This window comes from Brachypodium distachyon, chromosome 3 (assembly GCF_000005505.3).
Source record: "Brachypodium distachyon strain Bd21 chromosome 3, Brachypodium_distachyon_v3.0, whole genome shotgun sequence".
NCBI lineage: Eukaryota > Viridiplantae > Streptophyta > Magnoliopsida > Poales > Poaceae > Brachypodium > Brachypodium distachyon.
Window position 1 is genome coordinate 7,479,483 of NC_016133.3, and position 21,678 is coordinate 7,501,160.

General features: G+C 51.6%; 2 protein-coding genes across 3 annotated transcripts; one reads left to right on the plus strand and one right to left on the minus strand.

The window, feature by feature from the left end:
- The first annotated feature begins 12,724 nt into the window (after nt 1-12,724).
- Nucleotides 12,725-17,457, plus strand: LOC100833492 (sodium/calcium exchanger NCL2). 2 transcript variants are annotated; one of them, XM_003571117.4, is made up of 7 exons: nt 12,732-13,280; nt 14,047-14,235; nt 14,710-14,891; nt 15,231-15,376; nt 15,458-15,725; nt 15,803-16,105; nt 16,946-17,457. In XM_003571117.4, exons 1-7 carry the CDS (start codon nt 12,836-12,838, stop codon nt 17,192-17,194), a joined length of 1,782 nt encoding a protein of 593 aa, XP_003571165.3. In that variant the 5' UTR covers nt 12,732-12,835; the 3' UTR covers nt 17,195-17,457. The 2 variants fall into 2 exon arrangements, with proteins under 2 accessions (XP_010234099.2, XP_003571165.3); XM_010235797.3 differs by having other exon boundaries at nt 12,725-13,280; nt 15,231-15,725.
- A 1,656-nt stretch (nt 17,458-19,113) lies between these two features.
- LOC104583982 (probable E3 ubiquitin-protein ligase ATL45) lies at nt 19,114-19,806 on the minus strand. Its single transcript, XM_010238042.1, has one exon. It carries the CDS (start codon nt 19,804-19,806, stop codon nt 19,114-19,116), a length of 693 nt encoding a protein of 230 aa, XP_010236344.1.
- Between the last annotated feature and the right edge of the window lie 1,872 nt (nt 19,807-21,678).

Below are 21,678 nucleotides of genomic sequence, written 5' to 3' on the forward strand. Positions count from 1 at the left end.
TTGGTTAGATAATTTTAATACCTTTATTTTCCATACTCATACGTATTTTTTGGTTCATCCAATCAAAAGTTACGGCTGTTTTACTATCACGGACAGAAAGGTGATTTAGGGTTTGAACTTTCGGGAAAAGTTTTAATTTGCTTCCGCGCAATCATTCACCCCCCCTCTGATTGCCTATCTCGAAGTTATTTTGTGCCTGACTAATCTATTTTTGCGTTTTCCAGTTCGTCGAGGAAGAGGGGGCAGACCAGCGCGTCAACGGCAGCCCCAACCAAGAAGCCTCGCGTGGCATCGAGCGGCGGCGACCAAGACGCTGCTGACGCAGCAGTTGTGACGGCGGCAGCACCCGCTGGGGACCCAAGGATCCCCGATTCGAGCTCGCAGGGCACCGGCCCGGCGGCAGGTACGTGCAAGTTCAAACACTTCCTTTACCTATTCGCGCCAATCCACATGCTTGACGCAGGTGCCGTTTGTGCAGCTACCGGAGGGGTTCCGGTTGCGCCCGCGCCTATAGAGGTGCGGGTGATCGACCTCACTGGCGAGGTCAACGACGATGACCTCCACCGGAGCTCTTCAGCAATCGGACACGGCGCCTGCCGGGGCCGCGACTGCTGCTACAAGTGACGCCACGCAGGGGGCGCCGTCTGAGGCGGGCGACACAGAGCAGCCTCCGCCAGCCGGGGCGGGCGGTGGTGCCCTGGAGATGACCCCGAGCCCCCAGCTCGCCCCTCCGAACGAGCAGGGAGCAGCGGGGCTCGTCCAGGCCGGGGGTGCGCCATCAAATCCCGACACGCCCTCGGGGTCGCGGCGGGGTCCTCCTCCTCCGCCGGAGCCGCCTTCAGCCCGGGAGCGGGGAAGCTCGCCGGGCGGACTTGGGGTCGGATCGCCTTCGACCCCAGCGTGTTCTAGCAGGGACACCAAGTGATCGACAACATCTAGCAGCAACAGCGGATGCTCGTCGATTTCTTCAACGACGCGCAGCAGCATCACGCCTGCGTAGTGGCAGAACTGGGCGCAGCACGACGGGAGGCGGAGGAGCAGCGCACCGAGCGGCAGCGGCTCCGGGAGGAGCTCCAGCAGGCGCGGCAAGCCGGGGCAGCGCCTGCTGTGCAAGGGTGACGGAGGCGCAGGTCCTCCAGCAGCTGTGGGATCTCCAGCAAGAGCAACAGCGGGAGCTCGAGCTGGTAAAGGCCACACAAGCCAAGAGCGAGGAGGAGCACTGGGCGGCCCTGGACTCGTTCCAAAGGCTTCTGCAGGAGAAGACGGACTTACTGTCAGGCTACTCCCTGGAGATCCAACGCCTCCGCCGTGAGGTCGGAGAGCTGGAGACGGCGGCTACAGCAGCCGAAGCCTCAGCGTGCCGGGAGAAGGAGCTGCAGGACCAGGCCCGCTCCCGGGAGCGTGAGCTTGTAGGGTAGCTCAAGGCCGCCCAAGATGCCAGCTTGTCCCTTCAGGGCGAGCTCAACATGGTGCGGCAGGAACTCCGGCTAGTCGACAACGACAACACCAAGAAGGCATCGGAGATCGGTAGGCTGAAGTCCGAGTGCCGCGAGCACAAGCTGCCGGCCCGGGAGGCTCGCGGTGCGTGCACCGCGTTGCGGGCCCGCAGGACATGGGAGGTGGCCAGGTTGAAGAAGCTGGCTGACTCGGCGATGGAGGTGCTGCAGGGGTTCGACATCCCTGTGGCTTCCTTCGACGGGACAGACATGGGGAGCTTCACTTTGTTCTTCGCAGATTTCGTCGGCCGGCTCAGCGGCCTACAGAGCTGTGTGATGGCCTTGGGGGACCGGCAAGTCGGCCTTGCGGCCGAACAGGTCGCCGGGCAGATTCTCACCCGGGTCCACTCCGCCCACCCCGACTTCCCGTTCGAGTCGGTGTTCGACGCCTGGTCGGACGAGGAAGAGGCCAAGACCCACCGGGAGGCGGTGCAGGGCGTCGTGGACGAGATGGTGGCGCGGATGTAGCGCGGACGCGCCTGACATCGATGCAGCCGCCCCGGGAGCACCTCCCGCGTAGTTTCCTTCCTTCCTTTTTATTTTCCTGCAAACGGCGCGTGGCGCCTTAGAACTTTTTTATGTTAGCTTTCCCTTGTCATTATCAGTGTTACTCGGTAACTCGTTTGGCTCAAGCTTCAATATATATCCGATGCTATTTTTACTTGCTTCTTCGCTTAAGACTAGCTTGCCGGGGAGGGGCTCTGTCCTTCTCGTGTTTTAGCATTGCGTACCCGGAGACTTGCCAACTATGTGCCTGGCCAGACTAGGGATCCGGGACGGACCCGCGGTGCCGACCTAGGACCAAACCGCAACGGCTAGTCACTCCGCCTGTGGGTTAACTACCCCAGCACGCACGCCTCCGGGACGGACCTACGAGCCACGTGTGGGGGGCGTCCTCACCCCGCAAGCGTCCTTCCTACACTCCGGCAACACGGGGACCGAGCTTACCCCCAGCAAACCAGTGTTACTAAAGGGTAAGACCAAGGACCCAAAATGAGATACTTAGATTCTCGCCCTTTTTGCTCTTGGAGCACCTCGTTGAGAGCCGTGGCAAGGACGCTGTGGTAGTGCACCCTCCAGCGGCATGCGCGGAGGCATGCACCACCACAACGTCTTCGCGACACCCCTCGCCTGCTGCATCACCATTTCTGGTGTCGTTTCGTAAGAGATGTGGCAGGGCCGCGATGGTGGGAACACCCTCAACGACAAGCGCAGAGGGATGCACCACCATCGCCTCTCTGTGACATCTCTTGCCTTCTTGCCCGTTGCTGGCGTTGCACTTGTCCTAGTCCCCTTAAATAGCCAAAGCGCTGCTCTTGCCTCCACACGCCCGGGACCACCAGTCGCCGCGTGGAGGCACTGGCCCTGTCTCAGTTTCCTGCATCAAGCCTCGAAGTAATTGCCATATATGTTCAACTTACTCGCAATACGACGACACCCGTGACCACCCCACGAGCATCACAGTGTGCTTTCGCCTTATCTCTATCCTGCATGTCAAATTCCTGCAGTGCCCAAGGTACATAGCAATTTTTTTTCGAAATGTACGAAAAACAGTATGAACTGGATGACCTCCTGCCTCGCAGCCCCCGGGCACAGAAGAGTCAACCTCAGACCTGGTTGTGAGCATCTTTACATTTCCATGGTGCCTCGCTGGCATGTAGCACGTTGCGGACGGGTCCGGCAACTGATAGGCCTCGTTCGGGTCGTCCCGGTAACGAGTTTGGTTTTCGGGGTTCCGGCAGCCCCCTGCTCACAGCCAAGGATGAGGAGACAATTCTGTGCACCTAGAGCAGGAGACAGAAGCATTCACAAACAGCAGAGCACAATATTTACCAATGCAACACTTATCTTTTTTCAACTTTGTGCTAGCGGATTACAATCGGGCCTTGCCCGGCTACACTAACTTAAAGAGGCACGCTGCCGCAGTGTCACCCGTGGGTAAGGCACCACCGTTTCATGGGTAGAACTTGCGTAGGTGCTCAATGTTCCAACTATTGGGCACCAGCAAGCCTTCTTCAGTTTCCAACCGGACAGCCCCCGGTCTGGTCACCTGCACTATCCGGAAAGGGCATTCCCAGATTGGAGTCAACTTGTTCCCGGCCTTCGTTCCTTGTATCCGGCACGGGACGAGGTCTCCAACCTCGAGCCCCTGGGGACGGACTCTCCTGTCGTGATAACGACGGAGTCCCTGCTGGTAGCTTGCAACTCGTACAGCAGCCCGGCATCGAATCTCCTCGATGAAGGTAAGGTCATCAATCCTCTGCGTCTGTTGGCTCTTGTCTCCGTACGTGCATACCCGAGGTGACCCATACTTGAACTCGAGGGGCCGCACAGCTTCTGCCCCGTTGACGAGGGCAAACGGAGTTTGACCCGTCGCCCGACTCGGTGTGGTCCGCAATGACCACAGCACGGGCTGGAGTTCTTCAACCCAGTGTTTCTCATGGCCTTTGAGTTTGTCAAAGGTTCTCGTCTTGAACCCCCGCAGCACCTCTGTGTTGGCTCGCTCAACTTGTCCATTGGTCCTCGGATGAGCAACAGAGGCAAAGTGAATCTTAGTGCCCATGTCCTCGCAGTAAGCTTGGAACACCGCACTAGTGAAATGCGTGCCGTTGTCGGTGATAATGCCGTTAGGCACACCAAACCGGCACACAATGCCCTTGAAAAACTTGATGGTCGCCTGCGCCGTGACGGCTCGGACAGGCTCCACCTCGATCCACTTCAGGAACTTGTTGATGGCCACGAGTAAGTACCCGTAGCTGCCAACTGCTCTCGGCAACTTGCCGACGATGTCCAGCCCCCAGACCACGAACGGCCACGAGGATGGGATGACTTGCAGGGCTTGCACTGGTTGGTTGTTCTTCTTGACGTGAAACTGGCATGCTTCACAGGTCTTGACTAATTGTTCGGCATCGGCTAGTGCTGTCGGCCAGTAGAAGCGGTGCCGGAACGCTTTCCCAGCTAGTGCCCTGGAGGCCACATGGTGTGACCATGTGCCTCGATGTATATCCTCCAGCAACGCGCGCCCTTACTCCTGAGGCACGCAGAGGAGCATGACTCCGTTAGGACGCCTCCGGTAGAGTTCTTCGTCCACCAGGGCGTACATCTTAGCTTGCCGGGCCACTCGCTCTGCGGCAATGTCTTCTTCCGGGAGGATCCCGTCCCTGAGGTAGCAAATAATATCCGTCCCCCAGGGTGGTGGCTCCCGGCTAGTATATGCCACCAACTTGGCGGCATAGTCCCCTGCAGCTGCAGGGTCACCCTGAGTTGCTGGAGGGACTTCCCGGCAACTGTCTTGGGGTCGACAGAGGGCTTTGGCTGCCTCTGCACGAACACCTCAGGAGGCACCTTGCCGCGTTCCGCTGCCCATTTGGACAGTTCATCCGCAACAAAGTTGTCCTTGTGCTTTACGTGCTTGAATCGAAGTCCTTTGAACTTGGACTCCAATTTTCGCACTTCCTCCACGTACGCTGCCATCTGGGGCCAGTCGTAGTCCTTGTTTACCTGGTTGATCACGAGTTGGGAGTCTCCGCGAACAACCAATTGCTTGATGTCGAGAGCGATCGCCGTGCGTAACCCGGCAAGTAGTCCCTCGTACTCTGCCGTGTTGTTGGTGGAGTTGGCGAAGTCAAGCTGTATCACGAACTTGAGCTGGTCTCCAGTGGGCGACTCGATCACCACTCCGGCACCGGCGCCCTGCAAGCAGAAGGCGCCGTCGAAGTACATGACCCAGTACCCTTCGTCCAATGTGCCGGGAAGGCTCGCTTCCAGCTCTTCTCCCTCTATGCCTGTTGACGTCCACTCCGCGATGAGGTCAGCGAGAGCAGTGCTCTTGATGCTCTTGGTGTTGGCAAAACACAGCCCGAACTCCACCAGCTCCATCCTCCACTCGGCCACCCTCCCGGTGGTTTCACGGTTGGTGAGGGCTCTCTCTAGGCAGAACCCCGACACCACCGTGATGCTGTGCGCCTGAAAGTAGTGGCGCAGCTTCCTTGAAGCGAGCAGGATCCCAAGTAGAAGCTTCTGGACCTGCGGGTACCTTACCCGGGCATCATGCAACACCGTGCTAACGAAGTACACGAGATGCTACACTAGCCGCTAGCGTGGGCTGTCCCTCGGATCCAGGGGCAGAGGAGGTAGCCGGGGGTTCCATCGGCTCGCCGAGAGCCCCCGGCCCTTTCGTCCCAGCCCCCGGGACTTGCTCTTCCCTCTCGGCAACGAGCATGGAGCTCACTACCTGGTCCGTCGCTGCTAGGTACAGCAGCAACGGCTCGCCCGGTTTGGGGGCAACGAGGACCGGCGGCGACTTCAGGTACCTCTTCAAGTCCTGGAACGCCGCTTCCGCCTCGGGAGTCCAATTGATTGGACCCTTCTTTTTCATCACCTTGAAGAAAGGCAGGGCTCGCTTGCCCAGCCTTGAGATGAAACGTCCGAGCGCCGCAACGCACCCGTGAGGTGCTGGACGTCTCTAACCTTGCGGGGTGCCTCCATCTTTTCTATCGCTTCGATCTTCTGCGGATTGGCTTCGATTCCCCTGTGAGAGACCGAGAAGCCCAGCAAGTGTCCCGAGTCCACACCGAACGTGCACTTCTCGGGGTTAAGCTTGAGCTTGATCCTGCGGAGACATCTCCTGCAGGTCGCCGACGAGCGAGTCCCTATGCCGCGACTTGACGATGATATCGTCCATGTAAGCCTCGATGTTCCGGCCTAGCTGGGGCCCCAGACACTCGCACAGGGCGCGCTGAAATGTCGAGCCCGCGTTCTTCAACCCAAAACGCATGCACGTGTAACAGTAGCAGCCAACCGGGGTGATAAACGTTGTTTTCTCCTCGTCTGATGGTAGCCGGAGAAGGCATCCAGAAAGCACAAAGACTCACAACCCGCTGTAGAATCTACTATTTGGTCGATACGGGGTATAGGGAAGGGGTCCTTTGGACATGCACGGTTAAGATCAGTAAAATCTACACACATGCGCAATTTATTTCTAGCTTTAGGGACTACAACAGGGTTTGCTAACCAAGTGGGGTACAACACTTCCCTGATCGCCCCGGCGTTCTTGAGCTTCTCCACTTCCTGCTGGATGAAGTTCTTGCGTTCTTGTGCTTACCGGACGGGCCGTGCGTCTGGCCGCACCGCCAGCCGATGCTCGATCACCTCCCTAGGGACTCCGGGAAGATCTGACGGCTCCCAAGCGAAAACGTCAGAGTTCTCCCGGAGGAAGGCGACGGGGGCGCTTTCCTATTTGTCGTCGAGGCTCGCACCGATGGAGACGGTGCGTGCCTCGTTGCCGGCATGTAGGGGCACCTTCTTGACCTTGGTGCCCTCCTCCTTCAGCTTCGTGCCCTTGCTTACGCATGGGCTGGAGTAGGAGCTGCCCCCGGCATCCTGCCCGGGAGCGGCTCGCGTCTTCTTCTGTGCAGGTTGTTCACCCGCAAGTGGATCCTCGTTCCCGGCAACATCATAGTCGCCGGGATCTGCGGAGGTCTTCACGACCTCGCCCACACACCAAGCAGCGTCCTTCAGGTCGCCCTTGATGGAAAGAACGCCGTACGTTGACGGCATCTTCATCACGCCGTAGGCGCAATGGGTTGCCGCCACGAACTTGAACAGCGCTGGCCGACCATTGATCACGTTGTATGGCAACGGGGTGTGAGCCACATCGAAAATAATGTCCTCAGTCCGGAACGCTTCCTGGGAACCGAAATTCACCGGGAGCGTGATTCGCCCCATGGGCTGCACCACTCCGAGGTTGATCCCCCGGAACGGGTCGGTGGGCTTCATCTGCTCCAGGGGCAGCTGAAGTTTTTTCACCAGCTTGGCGGACAGCAGGTTGAGGCTTGCCCCGATGTCCACCAGTACCTTGGTCACCGTCACGTTGTTTATGATCGGCCACACTACGAGTGGGAGCACCCCTGAACCCAAGGGACGGATCGGGTGATCGTCCGAGTTGAAGGTGATCGGCACATGCGACCACCTCAACGGCTGCTGCGCCTCCACGCTGGGGAGGAGGGCACAGACCTCACGCGTGAGCCACTTCACGGCGGCGTGAGACGTGAGAGCATACGCTCCCCCGTGGATGCAGGCGACGTCGCAAGGCTCCTGGAAGCCGAGCTCGTCGGCGTCGGCGTCGCTGTAGACATCCTCGTGCTGCTTAGCGCGAGGCTTGTCGCGTCCCCGGGGAGGCCGGTCCTTTCAGCCGCGGGCCTGACCGCGACCCCCCGCGGGTTCTCCTTTGTTGCCGCCAGCTGCGCCACGGCTTGCCCCGCCGCGGGGGTTGTTCAAGCAGTCCCGGGAGAGGTGCCCGATGTCCCCGCAGTTGAAGCAAGCCCCGGCAGCGCGGCGCTCCTCGTGGGGCTGCTTGCACTTCTCCTTGATGGTCTGGAGAGTGCGGCAGTCCTGCGCGTCATGGGTGGCGTTGGTGTGGATGGGGCAGCACGTGGCCGCTACTGGCTTGCTACCTGATGCCCCCGCCGACGCCGCCTTCTTGGTCGGCCTCTGGGAGCCCCCGGCTCCGCGGCAGGCACTTGCTTCCCGCCGCATTCCGGGAGCTCTTCTTCCCGGAGCCCTCTGGTGGGTTTGCTGCTGCTTTGGATGCAAGCTCGGGTGCTAAGCGCCCTTCCTCGCCATCGCGCACTTGTGCGCGAGCGCGTAGAGATTCCTTGTGGTCCGGATCCGGTGCGTGTTGAGCTTCTCACGCATCTTCGGGTCCCGGACGTTGATGGCGTACATGTTAATGATGGCAGCCGCTTCCGCCTCAGGGATGGAGTAGGAGAGGTTGGAGAACCTGTTGGTGAAGTCCCGCAATGTCTCCCCCGGTTTCTACACGACTGTGTGCAGTTCCGCCATGGTTCCCGGGCGCTTGTAACCGCCCTGGAACGCGTTCACGAACTGCTTGCGCAGGTCAGCCCAGGAGGCTATGGACCCAGCGGGCAGGTTGAGCAACCAAGTCCTCGCTGATCCTTTAAGGATCATCGGGAACCAGTTGGCCCTGACCTTGTCGTCGGCGCCAATGGCGTGCATGCCCAACGTGTAGGCCAGGAGAAAATCCTTGGGATTCACAGTCTCGTCGTATGTCCCGAGCGTCGGCGCTCGGAACTGGCGGGGCCACGACACCCGGCGCAGCTCGCGAGTGAACGCGGCGCAGACGTCCTCGGCGCCCATGGGAGCATCTTCCTGCTCCTCTGGGCGCGGGCGTTCTGCTTCACGCCGACGCCGGCGCTCCAAGTGTGGGCGGAGGTCTTCCTGCTGGCGGGCGTTCAGGACGCCTCGCGCATCACCCCGTGTAACGGTCGGTGACGAATCCGAGGACCCCATGGGATCCTCGCCTCCTTGCCCTCCCGCCGGGGGAGGGTGTTCTCCGTGTCCTGAGATGCGGGGCGCGTCTCTGCGTCCCGTGTTCTGCCCCCGGCCTGAACCAGCCGGGGCGCCCTCGCCTTGCGGCTGCTGGGCGGTGAGTGCAAGGAGCGAGTCTAGCTCCGCACTCCATGCTTCATGCGTCGGCGTACCTTGCGGTGGCTCGTAGCGCACCATGACACGCGCAGCTATGATGGCTTCCGCCGGGGTCTGGGCGGGAGGCTGCCAATTCTCCGACCGGCTACCCTTCGCCCTGTCACCCCGTGCCCTCCGGTGAGTGGGGCGAGACTCCGTCGGCGTCGCACGCGACACGCGGTGCTCTTAGCGCAGCTGCCGCTGCGCGTCTTTAGCCTGCGAGGGGACTCACTGGCCGGCGCTTGCGGCATTGTGGCCGCTCGCGCGGCTGGGTTCGGCGCTGGGAGCCGCAGGCCCCCTCGGCCGGTTGTCTGCCGACGGCCGAGGAGGGGGAGGTGGCAGCTGCGATTGCTGCTGCTGCCGTGGAGGGGATCCCTGGTCTCCTTGTGCTTGTGACGCGCGCGCAACGTCATGGGACCGAGTGCGCATGGTGAGAGTGTCGCGCAAGTCGACCCGGGGCTCGTCTGCCTTCTTGGGCGGCATGGCGAGCTAATCGTTGAAGATGTCGTAGGCGGTCAACCGAAGCTTTCTGCACGCCCCCCTACCTGGCGCGCCAGATGTCAGAGCACGGTCTCCGGCACCGGGGATGCCGAGCACCCCCTTTTTGGTTCGGCGGAGGGCGAGGGGATCGCTCCGGCGATCGCCGGCATGGCGATAGACACGAGGTGTAGACACCAAAGTTTTACCCAGGTTCGGGCCACCCGGAGGTGTAATACCCTGCGTCCTGCTTTAATTTGTATTCACAAATTTGAGTGCGTACAGATCACCCAGGGAGTTCCTGGGTTGGCTACTTAGGTGAATGCTGTGCTATGTTCTAATTACTCGGGTTGGAACCGAGCTGAACCCTTTTACCGGTGTCATTGGTCCTCCTTTTATAGACAAAGAGATACCATAGGTGCCTATGCATGCAGCGTGCCACGTTTTCCAGATGCCCAGACGTGTCACGGCCGCACGAGACACACTTTGGTTGATCCGCGCTGGACGTCTTAGCTTTAACTTCACCAAAGGCCGTCTCCTCGAGGCGGGCTTCCCGAACTCGTCGCTTCCTGGGAGGTCTTCCTGAAGGGGCTTCGTCACTGGCGACCCATGCGTCCCGTATCAGCGGGATCCCATGGGCCACTGGTACGACAAAAACCTTTCCAACAATATAAATTTTTTAACATATAACCTACATATATTTGTGTGATCGTTGGTCAAAGTTCGATCTCGAAAAGCGTGGGCGCCATTCTTTGTGAAATGGAGGGAGTATTTTGCATTTGGAATCCATCGTGACTTGGGCCTAGAGTGTTTGTTGCATATATTTACGCGCATGCACAACTGCCGTTGCTTGTTCCACAGAACCTTCATTAGGCCCATGTCTTGACATGCTTAATTGGGGTTGACTTGGCTTGATTAAAATTGTTGACTCTTTTCAGCATGCAAACTACCGATATGTCCTCGAGTTTGACTTCTTCGTGCTAATTTTTTTTTCGAACTCTTCATGCTAAATTAATGGATAATTATACTTAAAAGATTTTTTTGAGTAAAGTACGGTTCTACCACGCGTCTTTGCCGGCCAAGTTTCATATGCCCTTCGGCGGCCTTCCCGTCCATCCCGTCTTCCGTTGATGATGTTGCCGCATCCCACCTGGAGCCCTGACGTGGGGGCGGCAGGCTGCATCCGGTAGTTTTTTATTACCTCGTAACCACATAAATTAATTACGTGTTCTTTGAGACGTCGGATCAGCTCCATGTTTTAAATGTTTTACATTGGAATCTATGGTGACTTATGCCTAAATTGTTATTGCATAACATTCGGTAGATCCTTCTTTTGCCATTTATGCGCATGCACACCACGGATATGTCCTGGAGTTTGACTTCTTCTTCGTGCCAAATTATGGGATAATTATACTTAAAAGATCAAACTGTAGTTTTAGCAGTAATTTTAAATGAAGTTCTCCACAGGGATTAATGCAATGATTCGTTTCCAAACCTCAAGTTAAATTCACAGATTAACAAGTTTTGGACTGAAAAGTAACAAAGAAACCACTAGATGTAATGTTTTTGGGATTTTCAGTTAACTATAGCAAATCCGGCATAGAAATCTGAACTAACTAAAGAAACAGACAGATTAACTGAAGAAAAACGACACTAGCAGAGATGATTTAGCAGTGACAAAGATAGGGTTTAGACAAGCATGTTGTTTTGGAAAAGGAGACAAATAAGAGAGGATTTAGAGTAGATTGACAGCAATGGGTTTGAGACAAGGGAAGGGTTTCAGATCAGGAAGAAATAGCACAGCAAGTCACAACTAGATCAAACAACAACAGCTAACTAAAGTACAAGAACATAACATGACAGGAAAACCGATCACAGATCAAACACAGCAAAATAAAGATTCTTCTCACGACAGAATTGAATTGTAGACAAGGTTAAGCATGTGAATTCAGCGGCAAGTTACAAAATCTCAACAATAACAAGCAAGAACAGACGATGAACTAGAAGAGAAAGTGGGTCAGGGCAGAGTTTACTGGAGAATTTTTGCTTCAATTGAGGTGCTAAGGACAAGGAAAGACCGCTCTGCCTAACTATACTATGAACTCGCAAATGAAGCTTATTAATCTCCATGAACATCCCTGGATCTCGCCATCTTCTTCTCCCTTCTTCCTCCTTCCCCCAGTTTCTGGATCTCAACTACTCCCTCCTCCTTGCTTGTGTGTGTGACGCAGAGAAGCTTCTGTCTTTTTATGCTCTCCTTCTCTTCTCTTCCTAAGCTCCCAACGTCATATTTTGAATTATGCACCCAGCCCCTTACTTTAGCAAACTTGACACCGAAGAAGATTCCTTTTTTGGCCAGCTTTTAGCTTGATCATCCCTTCTCCTTTTTCCTTTGTTTGCTTTTGCTTTTCTACTCCATGCTTCTCTGCACCTTTTCTTCATGATGTAGTAGGAAATAGTATTTTGGTGATTTTTCGCACATTTTCTGCAAAAAGAACACGCAGTGTTGTAAAATGACAAGTTTGGCCTTTTTGATAGAATTAATTCTAATTCAAGTGATTCAAATTCAAGTAGATCAGCACCAAATATTTTTGAAATTTATTTAAGAATAGGAACTGATCAAAGAATTTTTTAGTACAGGATGGTTCACATATGTTTCTTCATTCTCTCTCGATTATAATGTATGGTTTTGGCCATGCAGTCTTTTGCCGACCAAGTTTCATATGCCTTCCCCGTTCATCCCGTCTTCATAAGAACCGTGTGATCGATTACCCGTGGTGTTGGAGCAATCACTGCACCGGCAACGGAACAAGTGGTCCTCCTCGCCGTTCCTAACGGTGTTGCACAGGTAGTAGAAAGCAAACGTGCAGTGATGATGTTCAGGGGACTGATGATGTTGCCGCTGCTCCACCTAGAGAGCCCATGACGTGGGGGCGGCAGGCTGCATCCGGCAGTTTTTAATTACCTCGTAACCACGTAACCAAAATGTGGAAGGAAGTGGCTGCACACACCTGTCCACTCGTCGTGTACATTCCTGCCGTCCGCTCATCCTGCCTTTTTTCTTTTCTTTGCGTTGCCCTTCTTCGAGAAAAGAAAAGCCGGTCGCTTCTTTACAGCCCCACTAAATCCTGTGCTTCCCTGGCCCTGCTGCACAACAAGTTGCACCAGATCTCACAACAGACCACGTGTCGGTCGGCCTGGACGTCGCGATTCGCGAACGAACCCGCAAACGCCACCAAATGTCACGTCGGCCTCTTATCTCGCGCGCCGGCGCGGCCGACCCACACCAACCCACCACTCGCCGGCCCGGGCTAGCTCCGACCCATCCCGTCGTCACCGCGTCCGCGGACTTCCTAGCTTTTAATAAACGCCGCCACATGCTACGCCGCGAACTCATTGCATTCCGCTCTCGTCTCGCCCCCATGTCGCCGCCGCCGCCGCGCCGCATCCTGGTCCTCTTCGCAGCCCTCGTGTGCGCCGCCGTCTCTGCCCATGGCCGACTCCTCAGCCCAGACGGGCTCCCGGGGAGCGCCTCCTCCGACGCAGCGCTCCGCCTCCCATCGGAGCAGCAGCAGCAGCAGCCGGCGCCGCTGCGGGCGGCCGGGGAGGAGGGGTGCGAGATGACGTACGGGTTCCTCCCGTGCACGACCACGGCGGGGGGGAACCTCTTCCTCGCCCTGGCCTACGGCTTCCTCATGTTCAAGGCCGCCACCTACCTCTCCGCCGGCAGCGAGCTGCTGCTCGAGATCCTCGGCCCCGGGATCGTCGGCGGCCTCTTCCTCCCCATCCTCGGCGCGCTCCCCGACGCCCTGCTGATCCTCGGTCGGTCCCTTTTCCTTTCCCTCCCTTCTTTTCCCCCTGTTGATCGTCATGACTGATAATCACTCCTCTTAGTTTTCCGATCGTCGTTTTGCCTTTGGTACTTGTACTTAGTAATGCATTTGTTTATGTACGATTTCTCGCGATATTTTGCAGTTGAATGGTTAAACTTCTTATCATTTTAAACAGAGCAGCTAAGCTCTCTATACTTCACGGACCGAGGATAGGTTGATTATCTGATGATATAATATTGTTCACCTTTGGACGGATTCGCGTGAAAAATGTTTACTGTCCTGCTTGAATTTATTAATTATGATGGTGACGTTACATATCGAATTAAGTTTTATTCGTCCTACATATAAGCTTTTGTTAGTGCTCGATGATGCCTGTTTTTGTTGGAGAAATCGTGTGAAGCTGCAACAGTTAGATGGATAGTTTTTTTTTCGAGGACAGTTAGATGAATAGTATAGTAGACTGGACTCGTATAGGTACATAGTACAAAGTGATGATCCCCCTTTTTATGAAGGAATGGTTGCACTCTTGCGCGCATATGCTTATGACATGATGGTCAATTGATATTCCCTTGAGGTTTCAGTGTCATAACTGCCTAAATCTACCAAGGCAATACCATTACTACGTAATAACTAATTTTTGTGTTTCGTGTTTTCTACCTGATTTCATATTTCACAGTGCCTTTAATTGTCGTATGGATTTATATACTTGTATTTACGTGCAAAATGCATGACGTTTCTGCTTTTTTGCATTTCAGTTTCTGGCATCTCTGGTACTAAGGAGGTTGCTCAAAGTCAGGTTTTGATTGGAATGGGCTTGCTTGCGGGGTCGACAGTCATGCTTTTAACCGTACTCTGGGGATCTTGTGTTGTTGTTGGTAAATGTGACCTGACAGAGGATTCAACTCCAATTGATTCCCGTGATACGAAACGCTTCAGTCTTTTTGGTATGTTGGTAATCACTATTATTTCTCAAATTCCAATCTGGGGTCTTACCAGTGGAAATTGCATTAAGTTTAGCTGACATCTTCTTGACTTGCAAAACAAACTGTTGATCTTACCTGCCTGCTAGTAGTTTCATATACTTAACTACAATGTGATGCTTCACATCACTAAAGTAAGTTTAGAAGTGGCTCTTTATAAAAAAAAAGATAGTGGCTGCAGGTTTTCAGTTTGGATTCAAGGGTTTTAGATAAAGAATAGGCTTCAAGAAACTCAAAGGCATTTACCGAGTCACGCAGCCTACAAAATTATGCTTTTCACAACAGAAACATGTTTCTACATGCTATGAGCAACCGAGCATCATGGCTGCTAGTTATTATCTTCTTTGGCATAATCTAATTTACATGGTTTCTACTGGTACAAAAATGATGCATTATATCGTTCTAATATTTTACTCAAGAACATCTCTATTGTTGCAGGCTCTGGTGTTTCCACTGATCTGCAGACCAGCTATGCAGCAAGAATCATGGCGATATCTGTTCTTCCCTTCATTGTTGTTCAGATACCGAAAATTCTGAGGCTCCATTCTGGTCAACGTTTAACTATCCTGCTTGGGTTTATTGTTGCGGTGCTACTTCTGATTACTTATTGCCTATATCAGGTATTGTACTGACTTCAGGGAATTTCCTTATTATAATAAACATTTCCCTCTAGCTTAGAATTGTAAATTTTGTCTGAAAAGATATGAATTATTTGCATCAAGACACTGTGAATAAAATATTGAAGACCGTGAATCTGAATAACAAATGATACCTCTTTATCATCCATATGACCTTTTCTAGTCACTTCCATTTTGGTAAACGAACTGAAATCTGGTTACACATGTTCATTTACGAGCTGCTAATTTTCCTAGGGACTGTTGCAATTACTCGTAGTTGATTACAATCATATTTTGATCTAAATTGCTCCATTAAACAATACTCGCATCTTTCACAAACAGATCTTTCAGCCATGGATCCAGAGGAGAAAGTTAGAGTATTCAAGACTAAAGCATGTAATGTCTGGACTTCTGAGGCACGCCCAGAAGCATGCTTTTGGTCGCCTTTTTCATGATGATGGAACACCAAATGTTCCTGTGATAGAGAAGTATGCCACTGGCCCACATTGTGCCGCTTACCTACACTTGATAAAAGAAATTCTTTTAAATGATGCCGTTAAAATTTGCAGGTTATTTCACAAAATTGATCTGGACAATGATGGAAGGATAGAACGTGGTGAAATACAAGCTTTCATAGTTGGCGTTCAGTTTGAAGATATTGACTTGGATAGTAACCTGGCTGCAGACCAAGTCATGGCTGACTTTGATAGATCACAGAATAGTTTCATCGAAAAGGGGGAATTTGTTGATGGGGTCTTGAGATGGCTGGAAGAAGCTAAGCGTGCTGTTGTTGCTTCTGGTGCCTACTCAAAAAAGTTTATGGAAGATTTTCATGCCGTAAGTTTGTAATTACATGTTTGTGCAGATATTTTATCCATCAAGATAAATCACATCATCCTAGTATAATTTTGCAGACGGCAAGGGATGAACATGCTGCACTGCTTAACAAGGATGAAGAGGATGGTGAAGCTATTGAAAATCGAACCTGGACCTGCTTTAAGGCCGTTTTACTTTTGCTTCTGGGAGCTGCAATGGCTGCAGCATTTGCAGATCCACTTGTTGATGCCGTGCACAATTTTTCAAGTGCTACAAGTATACCTTCTTTTTTCATTTCCTTCATTGCGATGCCTTTGGCTACTAATTCCAGTGAGGCTGTCTCAGCAATAATCTTTGCTAGCCGAAAGAAGCAGCGCACTTTGTCTCTGACATTCTCTGAGGTATGTCTGTTGGATACCTTATGTTTAGTGTTGACTATTGGTGCAGTCAGATAAGTCACCTTCATTGTGATTGATTGCTTAGTCTCAAGCATTTCCCTCTTTCCTCTAAAACGTGTTACTCTTTGGCTCTCCTACATTGTTAACCTATTTATTTCATAAATTATATATTTATTAGATATTTCAAGGTACTTTTGGAAGAATTTAAAACAATGTTTTCAAAGAAGCTAAATTTCTTCAGATTGCGGACTTAGGCTTCGTTGATGTTTCGTTCTATAGTGAATTCAGTTTAATTAATCGATTGGCTAGTTCCTCCTAGGCCTAGCCATCCATTCATTTGATATACTTGTTTATTGCAGCCATTCATAGATTCATCAAGCTGTTTAGCTACCTTCTTTTTTCTTCATCAAGCTGCAAACAAATATTTACTATGTTTGAAACGTCTGAGAGGAAAGTCATTGGGTTCAGATTTTATCCAACTAAAGGACCTTTCTTGTGAACTAAGCCTTACTCGTTAACACAAAAGGACTGGATTGATGGTATTACCATTTTGAGCTCCAAGTTGGTTGAATTTAATTTACTAAAATATGATTGGAAAATGTGCTTCAAATAATTGAAATGCAAATTTGGTTGATTTGACTAATTTCTGTCATTGGTTAGTATAAGCGGGTACCAGCTTTCCGCAGTCGAACATGCATAATGTCGCTTGTTAGGTAGTACCTTACAGTTTGCTGTTGCACCTCTTAATCTCATGGGATCCCCAATCTAATTATGCCTCAGTTTCTGCAGTCATACAAAAAAACGAGAGAGAATTTCATGTGATGCCATCATCTTTAACTGCAGGTCTACGGTGGAGTGACCATGAACAACACGCTCTGCCTTGCCGTGTTCTTGGCTCTCGTGTACTTGAGAGGCTTAACCTGGGACTTCTCGTCGGAGGTCCTGGTCATCTTCCTCGTGTGCATCATAATGGGTCTCTTCACCAGCTTCCGGACCAAGTTCCCGCTCTGGACGTGCTTCGTCGCCTTCCTTCTGTATCCCTTGTCGCTGCTCATGGTCTACATCCTTGACTACAAGTTTGGCTGGTCGTAGTCAGCCTGACCTCAGTAGTGATTAGTGAGGATACGTCTGATGTAGATGGGAGAAATGTAGGCATGAACCACTTGTCTGCTGCTTGTAAACCTCATCGGGTATCAGTGTTAGCTGGGATCGATGGATTGCTGGCTTCGTACAGCGTGACAAAATGCATACTTCGGACAGTCACTAATAAGCTAAGATGGACTCTGTAATACGACATATTTATGTTCGGAACACCAGAAACGGTGTCACTTACTCACTTCTCCGGTCTAAGATAATCCTTGTGCATATATTTGGCAACAATTACAATCGCTTTTTACACAGCAGAACTGACTAATGAATTGCTGACCTAGAGAATTAGCAGACGATCAGACGATCGGCTTACCATCCAATGAGTCATAGCTCAAACGGAAGTACGGGGGCAATCTTATCAGAATACTCTCTCCGTCCAAAAATGCTATCGCCTTGCTTTTTCGGCCCGGTTACATTACAGATGCATCAGCCTGTTTGGTAGCCCTCAGAATACTCTCTCCGTCCAAAAATGCTATCGCCTTGCTTTTTCGGCCCGGTTACATTACAGGTGCATCAGCCTGTTTGGTAGCCCTCATTCATTTTATTTGGTAGAAATGAATTGAAATCAATTTTTTTATAGGATTCCATTAGGTTGAAACTGAATTCTGAATTAAAAAATCATGTTTGTGTGTCACATGGATTTGTTGAATGGGAGACAATTCCACATAAATGACAGCATTTAAGAAATGATAACTTCTAGAGAGAAGTGGGGGGTTAATCTGTAGTGTGATTCCAAGAAATTTTAGATTAAAATCCTGTAACAAATTTTGCGCCAGCCAAACAAGTTGATTTCTGAAATTCAAAATAAATTTGAGCATTCTAGACCCAAATAATGAGTGCCAAAGGAGCTTACAGGTGTATTTTTTTTAGCTCCTTTATTTCCCCTTCCATACAGGAAAACACAGATGGTTTATTGCACGGGGAAAACTTAAGGGACCATAGCGCATATGAGGCCACAGCAATTTTCTACTCTAAATCAATGACGATAGGTTGGAAATCAATAACAGCTCGTTTGGCACCCATCATTTCGGTTCAGTATCCTAGAATTCATTTTAGATTCCAGAAACCAACTTCTTGTTGGCTGGCGCAAAATTGGATAGAAATTTGATTCAAAATTCCATAGAACCACACCATAACTAAGCCTAATTTCTCTCAAAAAGCCATTATTTTTCCGAAACTGTCTCTCTCTAGAAATTCATGTAGCAAATGAACATGTTTTTTGAATTTGGAATTCAAATTTTACCAAATGAAATCCTATCAAAAGTTGGATTTCATTTCATTTCTATCAAATGAAATGAAAGGAGGAATGCCAAACGAGCTTAAGAGAAACCCTACGGGCGCGGAAGACCGGTAATGAATCGAATCAACAATGTACGAATATTCAATTGGTAGGAGTACACAATTAATATACACCCTCCGTCCAACAAAAGATGTCTCGACTTTCACTAAATTTAAATGCATCTATACACTAAGTCATTTCTAGATACATTCAAATTTTGATAAATTTGAGACATCTTTTATTGGACAGAGGGAGTACAGACATAACATGACACGGATCTATCTACTGATTTATCGATGCACGTCTGCAACGATGAGCTGCCCGAAATACCTCCAAACAGAACAGAGCAACACTACTCTCGTCGCTCTTAATATTCTGATGTGTTTAATCCCTGTAGTAATCTAAATAGCACGCACTCCGTAGCTTACAATGTGGCAAACCTGCAAACCAAGAGAAGATGCAGGACACATTGCATTGATCGACAAAAGCAATCAACCTTCTCAAAATGTTTGCAACTTTCGTAAAAAATGAAATTGCTTGCATTTACAGTTTTCAACACTATTCCTAGCAGCACATCACAACTTCACAAGTAGTCGACGTTGAGCACCACCTGATCCGGTGGCCGTTCCGGCGGCGGAGGGGGGAGCAGCTGGAGCACGCTGCAGCGGCAAACCGGGCACGTCGCGTGGTCGCGCAGCCACTGGTCGATGCACTCGGTGTGGAACATGTGCAGGCACGCCGGCATCCGCCGCACCGCGTCCCCTTTCTCCACCTCGCCGAGGCACACCGCGCAATCGGCGCCATCGACGCCTCCCCTGTGCACGTAGCTCGGTATGCGGTCCGCGGCGAGAGCGGCCCGCAGCTCGTCGCGGGTCGTCATCATCCTCCTCACCTCCCGCACCGGGCGCGGGAGCTCCTGCAACGACGACGACGAGGACGACGACGCCACCGTCCGTGGCGCCGGAGTCTCGCTGCCGTGCTGCTCGCGTGGTGCCCCCGTGGACGGTGCCGGTGCTGACGAGGACAGCCAGCGTGGCCAGGGCGGGCGCTTGAGGTCGGCGTAGAAGCTGCAGCAGAGGACGAGGCTGACGGTGGTGCAGAAGGTGGCGAAGATGGCGAACATGATGGCGTGGCCGGAGTAGGGCCGCTTAGCCTTGAGGAGGTGCACGACGGCGACCGGCATGGTCACGAACCCGACGGCGAAGATGGCGTGCGCCACCACGAAGTCGCTGCTCCAGTGGTAGCAACTGTCGCGCCTCCGCTGCAGGGCGGGCATCTGTGTGGGCTCCTCCGTTCTTGAACTCTCTCTACCTGGGATGTGGATTTGCCTTTGCGTGGGGAACGAGCGCCGGGGAAAATTACTCAGCTGCGGGAATCGAAAATATGTACGGAGTACAGTACTTGTCAGTAAGCTGCTTGGACATCTCAGCGGTCGTCATTGTAATGTGCGCGGCACATAGCTGGGAGATGAAAACGATGAGCTTACGCGTGTTAATTAGTGGCAATTTCAAGTTGGATCAGGTGTTGTCATTGGTGTCGTATGTATGCGACCGCGATGCATGCTGTAGTTTGTCCTTGTCACATGGGTTAGTGGACTACTTTAGGATTGTCCGAGGTTTCATTTCACTGTTTCTGCTAGAGCGGTTGCTTTACATCATCCATCGATTTAGTCCATGCTGAATGATGTGACTACATATGCTGTTTTTTCCTCTCCGTCTCTGATTTATTTGTCTTTTTATTTTTTTTGAAGGATGCCATGTCTGTTAGATCTGTTGTAAGGGATAGAACTGACTTAGAATCAATTCTTTCTGAACATGTACAATGTAAGGTGTTTAATCAAAATAAACAAGATTTTGAGTTTTGTCTAAGCACTCGTGCCTGTGTTCTATTGGATAGGTAATTAATTAGACACCTCTGATATAAAAATAAGCAATGGTGTTTAAAAGTAAACCAGTTTATTTTTTTTATTTTTTGATGAAACAACCATCAGCGGGTTATTTATTGCCAAAGGACGATCGAAAAAGAATTTCGACCACCGAAAAAGTGGCCCCGTTTATAAGGGAAACTGGACCGAAAAACCGAACAGAGAAAAAACATAGAAAAAAGAGAACACTAGAGGTTGGAGGTAGGGTTCAGAGGGTCTAGAGAAAAACCAGTTTAATTTTGAACACCACCTTAAGAACTTTGCATTCTGCATGTTCTTAGGCTCCAAATTCTTCAAAAACGGTTTACCGTTCTCTATTCATAGAGATCATAGTGAGAAAACCCTCATAAAACCATGTTGGTTTAATCCCGTCCCTGTCTTAATCCAAGGAGAATAGAAGGGATTGGAAGAATTCTAGTTCATTTTCTTTTAAATCCTTTCCGACATATCTATAAACTCTATAAAGTTGAACTCCACTAAGTTAATTTAGCAAGATGCACATGCAGACTATCCACGTCACCACCATGCTCAGCCTGGGCGTAACATGGGCAAAATAAAAAATAAAAAAACAAATCTCGTTCGGTTCCCTCTCCTTGCTCAATCTGCTCGACTTGGGAAAAGAGAAAAGAGAATCCCATTCCTTTCCCTCGCTCGATCTGCGCCAACAAGCGCCGGCGAATCGGAGCGCCACTCTCCTCCGGCTCTTGCTCCCTAGCGCCCGAGGTCCCACCACCCCCTGCTCCCTCGCCCATCCTGCCTCACCGCTCCAGGCTCCTAGCCCCTGGAAATCGCAGCCGCTCGATCTCCGACCACCGGCGTGGCTGCCTTCCTATGGACGGTGGAACTGAGCTGCCATGTCATCGACGTCTCTTCGAGATCCAGCCGCCACCTGCTCCCCAAGTGCACCGATACTACAAGAGAATCCTACATTGCCGGCGGCCCGAAGCCTCCGGCAAAGGCCGTCGGCACGAAGGCATACCAGCAAAGGCTTCTTTGCCGGCGGCCTTTTTACGGGCCCTTTGGTAAATCCTTTGCCGGAGGCTTTTTGCGGCTCTCGGCAAAGAAAAGTAGCTAACGGAACGAAACGGCACATGATGGCTTTGCCGGCGGCCAGCCTTCGCAAAGAAAAAAAACATAATTAAAAAATAAAAAGTAATTTATTTGCCGTAGACTGCAGCCCTCGGCAAAGAAAGTAAAAAGTAATTAAAAAAAGCAACACCGCCG